The sequence below is a fragment of the Coenobita brevimanus genome, chromosome 10, assembly GCF_032717465.1.
Source record: "Coenobita brevimanus isolate Jiangsu-jjx chromosome 10, ASM3271746v2, whole genome shotgun sequence".
In the NCBI taxonomy this organism is placed as follows: domain Eukaryota; kingdom Metazoa; phylum Arthropoda; class Malacostraca; order Decapoda; family Coenobitidae; genus Coenobita; species Coenobita brevimanus.
The window spans coordinates 6,220,443-6,227,972 of NC_136963.1; the positions used below are offsets into that span (position 1 = coordinate 6,220,443).

Genomic DNA, 7,530 nt, shown 5'->3' on the forward strand with positions numbered 1-7,530 from the left:
GGAGAGAGAAAGTGAGAGAGTGAGAGGGAGAGGTGTTAAAGAGAGAAATATGGTGGATCAGATTGCATTGTTGAAGGGTGGGTGCACGGAGATGATGATTTTACGATCCGTGTGTGCGTACGATCCGGACAAGGACTCGTGGAAGGTGAGAGAGGGAGAGGGAGGGAGGGAGAGGGAGAGAGAAAGTGAGAGAGTGAGAGGGAGAGGTGTTAAAGAGAGAGAGAGAGAGAAGCAGAACGTAGATAGGAGCACAGATGGTCAGGTAGAGAGAGTTAGATAGGTAGATTGATAGGGATAGATAGATAGATAGATAGATAAAGAGAGAGAGATAGGGAGAGAGAGAAAGTAAGATAGTGAGAGGGAGAGGTGTAATAGAGAGAGAGAGAGAGAGAGAGATGAGAAGGTCTGGATGGAAGGATGGCTTGGAGGAAGGGAGAGGCACACACACTGATAGATAGATAGATAGATAAATAGGTAGGTAGATAGATAGATAGATAGAGATTGAAAGAAGGAGAGAGAGAGAGAGAAAGGAAGGATGTAAGGAAGAAAAGTTTGTAGACAGACACAGTACACATAAAGAGAAATAGATAGACAGATAGATAGATTAATAGACAGACAGATAGATAGATAGATAGATAAACAGACATATAAATAGATAGATAGTTGGATAGACAGATAGATAGATAGGTATAAACGGATAGATAAATAAAGATAGATAGATAGACAGATATATAAGCACACTAACTGATCCACAAATTCCAGATAGATAAATAAATAGATAGATAGGCAGATAGATAGACAGACTGATAGATAAACACATAGATAGATAGACACATGGATAAATACTTTAGATAGATAGATAGACACATGGATAAATACTTTAGATAGATAGATAGATAGACAGATTGATAAATGCACTAACCTCTCCACACTTTCCAGATCCACGAATGTTTTAAAAGACATAGAGACAGATAGAGAGAGAAATAGATAGACAGATAGATAGATATAGAGACAGATAGAGAGAGATGTAAATAGACAGATAGATAGATAGATAGACAGATAGATAAACACCCTGATAGATAAACGCACTCGCCAATTCCAGATTCAGGAAGACCACGAGAGTTTTAAAAGCAATATACAAGCTTAAATAGATAGATAGATAGATAAATAAGTACCCAGATAGATAGACAGATAGATAAACACCCTGATAGATAAACGCACTCGCCAATTCCAGATTCAGGAAGACCACGAGAGTTTTAAAAGCATCCAACTGAAGGTCCTGAAGTCCGCTCCTGGAAACGTATACGAGGAACACAAACGTTTCATCCATTCCTTCCGCCCGGAGTGGAGGCGCGACCCCAACATTATCTTTCTCCTCTCGGCCATCACCCTCTTCAGCCCCCAGCGGCCGAATATCGTCCACCCCTCGGCCATCTTGCACGAACAGGTGAGGGGTCGGCGTCGAGGGAGAGGTGGCAGGGTGAGGGTTGGTCACGAACAGGTAAAGGGTTGGCGTCGAGGGAGAGGTGGGAGGGTTGGTAGTAGTAGTAGTAGTAGTAGTAGCCCTAATATTGTCCATCTGTCGGCCATCTTGCACGAACAGGTAAGGGATCGGTGTCGAGGGAGAGCTGGGATGGTGGTGGTGGTAGTAGTAGTAGTTATTGTTGTGATAGTAGTAGTAGTAGTAGTAATGGTAGTAGTAGTAGTTGTTGTTGTGGTTGTGGTAGTAGTAATATTAGTAGTAGTAATAGTAGTAGTAGTAGCAGAAGTAGTAGTAGTAGTAATAATAGTAGTAGTAGTGGTTGTTGGTGTGGTAATAGTAATAGTAGAAGTAGTAGTAACAATAGTGGTAGTTGTTGTTGTGGTAGTAGTAGTATTAGTGATGATGATAATGATGATGATGATAATTTTTTTTTATCCCCTAACACATTCATTGCTTTGATTTATGCTAGGGATGTTGAGGATAATGATGAACAGTTGTACCATACTCTCCTTGCATTATTATTATTATTATTATTATTATTATTATCATTATTATTATCATTATTATTATTATTATTATCATTATTATTATTATTAACATCATCATCATCACACTTTCAATGCAGGCAATGGATGTTGATGATGATAAAAAATCTATCTATCTATCTATCTATAGCCCGACGCCCTAATCCCGCAAAGGGTGGCCGCAGACAAAACGCCTCCAAGTCGCTCTGTCACCCACCATTTGACTACCCTCCCCCCAACTCACTCCCTCCTCCCTCATATACCTCTCCACTCCATCCCTCCACCTCATCCTCGGTCTACCCCTCCCTCCACCTCATCTACATACACCCTCTTAGTCAGTCTTTCATTCTCCATTCTCTCCACATGTCCAAACCACCTCAGTGTATTTCTCCTAATCTTCTCAACCACATCCACATCCACCCCACAACGTTCTTTTACCTCATATACCTCTCCACTCCATCCCTCCACCTCATCCTCGGTCTACCCCTCCCTCTCCCTCCCTCCACCTCACCCACATACACCCTCTTAGTCCGTCTTTCACTCTCCATTCTCTCCACATGTCCAAACCACCTCAGTGTATTTCTCCTAATCTTCTCAACCACATCCACATCCACCCCACAACGTTCTTTTACCTCATATACCTCTCCACTCCATCCCTCCACCTCATCCTCGGTCTACCCCTCCCTCTCCCTCCCTCCACCTCACCTACATACACCCTCTTAGTCAGTCTTTCATTCTCCATTCTCTCCACATGTCCAGACCACCTCAGTGTATTTCTCCTAATCTTCTCAACCACATCCACATCCACCCCACAACGTTCTTTTACCTCATATACCTCTCCACTCCATCCCTCCACCTCATCCTCGGTCTACCCCTTCCTCTCCCTCCCTCCACCTCACCTACATCGTTTTTCGTTTCGTTTTTAAAGGCTCCAACCTGCTTGCATGTGTCGGCCTTGGTCACCTAATGGCGGCTCTCCACGCTGCACGATCCATTGCAGCCTCCCTGTTCAGTCCCTTAACCCTAAGGTCACACTTAATGACCTCGTCCCATGTCTTTCTCGGTCTACCCCTCATAACCCCACCCCCAATATTAACACTTCTCACCTTCCTCACCCAACTATCATCCCCCATCCTCTCCACATGTCCAAACCATCTCAGTCTACCTCTCCTCATCACAACACCAATACACTCCAGTCCCATCCTACCTCTCAACTCTTCCATTGTAAACCCAGCCCCTCCAGGCCTTGGACGCAGGGACGCACTGCACATCCACCTAATCGTTGTCATTTCTGTACGTCTGAACCGGCGAATGTCTTCCTCCTTCACTGCCCAGGTCTCACTGCCATACAGTATTACACTCCTAACACACGCTGCATACAAAGACCCTTTAGCACGTAGGGAGAGCCCCCTCAATGTCAGGAGAGGCAAGAGCTCCCTGAACTTCTTCCAACCACTTCTCACCCTAGCCACAGAGCTATCTCCAGCCCCACCTCCAGCACACAACATGTCTCCTAAATAACAAAACTCTTCCACACACTCAAGAGATTCACCAGCAAGTTCAATTCTTTCACGTCTGACGATCTCCACCTGCTCACCCCGGCACGCCGCACACATAAAATCAGCATTATCTCGCAGTCTACCTCTGATACCACTACATCTCTTATGCACCCATTTATCACACACACCGCACAAGATGGAATTACTTCCCACGCCCTTGTGGCAAACTGCACATGGCCACTCTCCCTCGTCTTTGACAGTACCGCCACCAACCCTAGATATCATCACTTGTTTTATCTGCATTTACCCCTAAACCCTTTTGCCCCATACCATCTCTCCACTTCCTAAATCTTTCCTCCGCCTCCCTTTCATTCTCTGCAATCAACACCAAATCATCAGCATACAACAACTCCCACGGGAGTCCGTTTCTAAAGTCACGTGAAAGGGCTTCAAGTACCATGATAAACAACATGGGACTCAAGACTGACCCCTGATGCACACCAACATTCACGGAAAACTCATCACTCAAATCTCCATTCACTCTCACCTGGGTGTGAGCACCCACATACATGCCACATCCACATCCACCCCACAACGTTCTTTTACCTCATATACCTCTCCACTCCATCCCTCCACCTCATCCTCGGTCTACCCCTCCCTCTCCCTCCCTCCACCTCACCTACATACACCCTCTTAGTCAGTCTTTCATTCTCCATTCTCTCCACATGTCCAAACCACCTCAGTGTATTTCTCCTAATCTTCTCAACCACATCCACATCCACCCCACAGCGTTCCTTCACTTCTTCATTCGTCAACCTGTCCCTCCACGTCACTCCACATGCTCCTCTCAAGTAACTCATTTCCACTGCTCTCACTCTTGACTTGTTCCCCTCTTGCAAGGTCCACGCCTCGCTTCCATACGTCAGGGTAGGGATCACAATACTATCATGCAGTGACTTCTTAACTTCCATACTCACCTCCCTATTTCTCATTACTGCTTTCAGTGTACCAACAACCTTTCTTCCCTGCTGTACCCTTTCACGTACTTCATAATAAAAATAACAATAAAAATAATAATAATAATAATAATAACATAATATTCCTGATGCTTCTGAACAACTGTACCGCTCCTCCTTCCAGTGTTCTTACCTGTACCTGCTGAAGCGGTACCTGGAGTGTTGGTACGGCTGGTGCGAGGGGCGTACCGTCTACCACTGTCTGCTCCAGCGCCTCGCCCACCTCCACCTACTCTCGGAAAACCACATCCGCGTTTTCCTTCAGGTCAATCCACGCCAAGTTGAGCCGCTGTTGATTGAGATATTTGACCTGAAGCAGCATTGACGATGGGTTGGGTGGGGTTGGGAGGGGAGGGGGAGGGGTTAGAGTGGGTTAGGAGGGGTTGGGAGGGGAGAGGGATGGATTAGGATATGAGAGGAAGAGGTTAGATAGGTTAGAACCCCAGTTGATTGAGATATTTGACTTGAAGCAGCATTAACGATGGGTTGGGTGGGGTTGGGAGGGGAGAGGGAGAGGTTAGGAGGCAGAGGGAGATGTTGGGTGGGGTTAGTAGGGGTTGGGAGGGGTCTGGAGGGGTTGGGAGAGGTTAGGATAAGTTGAGCCGCTGTTGATTGAGATATTCGACCTAAAGCAGCATTGACGATGGGTTGGGTGGGGTTAGGAGGGGTCTGGAGGGGTTAGAAGTTGTTAGGAGGGGTCTGGAGAGGTTAGGAGAGGAGAGGAAGAGGTTAGGATAAGTTAGAAGCAGATATTCGACCTAAAGCAGCATTGACGATGGGTTGGGTGGGGTTAGGAGGGGTTGGGAAGGGAGAGGGAGAGGTTAGGAGGCAGAGGGAGAGGTTGGGAGGGGAGAGGGAGAGGTTAGAGTGGGTTAGGAGGGGTTGGAAGGGGTTAAAGTGGGTTGGGAGGGAGAAGGATGGGTTAGAATGGATTGGGAGGGAGAAGGATGGGTTAGAATGGGTTTGGAGGGGTTGGGAGAGAGAGGGAGGGGGTTGAGTGGGTTAGGAGAGGTTAGGATAAGAGAGAGTTAGGTTAGGATGTGTTCAAATTAGGTTAGATTTGGGTAGATTGGGGTAGGTTAGATTTGGGTAGTTTGGGGTATATTGGGGTAGGTTGGATGGGGTTACGAATTATCAAGTCATTAAATGTATATTAATCTAACTCTCCTACCAAGACATATGGAAATTATTATTATTATTATTATTATTATTATTGTTATTATTATTATTATTGTTATTATTATTATTATTATTATTATTATTATTATTATTTTAAATTTTATAATGGAGTGGTGAGAGAGACATAGGTTTAAATTCTTGTTGGTTAAGGAAGCTCCCTAACACCTTTTCCTAAGTGATTTATTTTGTTTATTACACCTTACTGTCCTCTTCTGTGTTACATAAATCCTTCCAATATCACCATACTCTGCATAAAGCTCCCTAACACCTTTTCCTAAGTGATTTATTTTGTTTATTACACCTTACTGTCCTCTTCTGTGTTACATAAATCCTTCCAGTATCACCATACTCTGCATAAAGCTCCCTAACACCTTTTCCTAAGTGATTTATTTTGTTTATTACACCTTACTGTCCTCTTCTGTGTTACATAAATCCTTCCAATATCACCATACTCTGCATAAAGCTCCCTAACACCTTTTCCTAAGTGATTTATTTTGTTTATTACACCTTACTGTCCTCTTCTGTGTTATCCAAAGATTTATGTAACACAGAACAGGACAGTAAGATGTAATAAAATAAATCACTTAGGAAAAGGTGTTAGGGAGCTTCCTCAACTGACAAGAATACCATCCCAGGCCAGTGCATTACCTAGCCTATAAGCTGAAGACAGAGAGAGAGAGAGAGAGAGAGAGAGAGAGAGAGAGAGAGAGAGAGAGAGAGAATTTCAAATATCTGAATGCGTTTTCTGTTAGAGAGAGAGAGAGAGAATTTTAAATAAGTGATGATGATAATGATGATGATTATTACTCATAATAATAATAATAATAATAATAATAATAATAATGATAATGACAGCAATAATAAAAATAATAATGATGATAATTGTGATAAGTCCTGAAATCATCATCATCATCATCATCATATTTTTGTGCCATAAAACACTGAGAGTAAAGAAAATAGAGATAGTAAAGATATTAAAGAAAATAAGGATATAGTAGAGATAATAAAGAAAATAAAGATAGTAAAGAAAGTAGAGATAGTAAAGAAAATAATAATAGAGATATAAAGATAGTAAAGAAAGTAGAGATAGTAAAGAAAATAATAATAGAGATATAAAGATAGTAAAGAAAATAAAGATAGAGATAGTAAAGAAAGTAAAGATAGAGATAGTAAAGAAAATAATAATAGAGATATAAAGATAGTAAAGAAAATAAAGATAGAGATAATAAAGATAAAGAAAATATAGTAAAGATAATAAAGAAAAATATTAAAGAAAGAAAATAAGGATAGTAAAGATAAAGAAAATAAAGATATAGATAGTAAAGAAAATAAAGATAGAGATACGAAAGATAAAGAAAATATAAAGATAAGAAAATAAAGATAGTAAAGAAAATAAAGATAGAGATAGTAAAGAAAAAGATAGAGAAAGATAAAGAAAATAAAGATAGAGATAGTAAAGAAAAAGATAGAGAAAGATAAAGAAAATAAAGATAGAGAAAGATAAAGAAAATAAAGATAGAGATAGTAAAGAAAATAAAGATAGAGATAGTAAAGAAAAAGATAGAGAAAGATAAAGAAAATAAAGATAGAGATAGTAAAGAAAAAGATAAAGAAAGATAAAGAAAATAAAGATAGAGATAGTAAAGAAAATAATATGGTAAAGATAGTTGGGTTGTTTGAAAATTGCATCTCACTTGTTTGCTGGTGATCCCTTTGTTGGCGTGGCTCAGTCGGCTGGTGTGGGTGGGGGTTTGGTAGGGGTGGTAGTGTACTTGAAGCAGGATAGACAGTGTGGCTCAGTCGGCTGGTGTGGGTGGGGGTTTGGTAGG

The 7,530-nt window shown here is 41.8% G+C and overlaps 1 protein-coding gene across 1 annotated transcript in view; it reads left to right on the plus strand.

Annotated features, from left to right (window-relative positions):
* The window catches only part of Hr96 (Nuclear hormone receptor HR96), a 25,412-nt gene extending 20,565 nt beyond the window's left edge, over positions 1-4,847 (plus strand). The window contains exons 10-11 of the mRNA XM_080280451.1: positions 1,235-1,447; positions 4,647-4,847. Of these exons, the coding sequence (XP_080136577.1) occupies positions 1,235-1,447; positions 4,647-4,847 (414 nt within the window). The remainder of the gene's footprint in view (positions 1-1,234; positions 1,448-4,646) is intronic.
* The last annotated feature ends 2,683 nt before the right edge of the window (positions 4,848-7,530 follow it).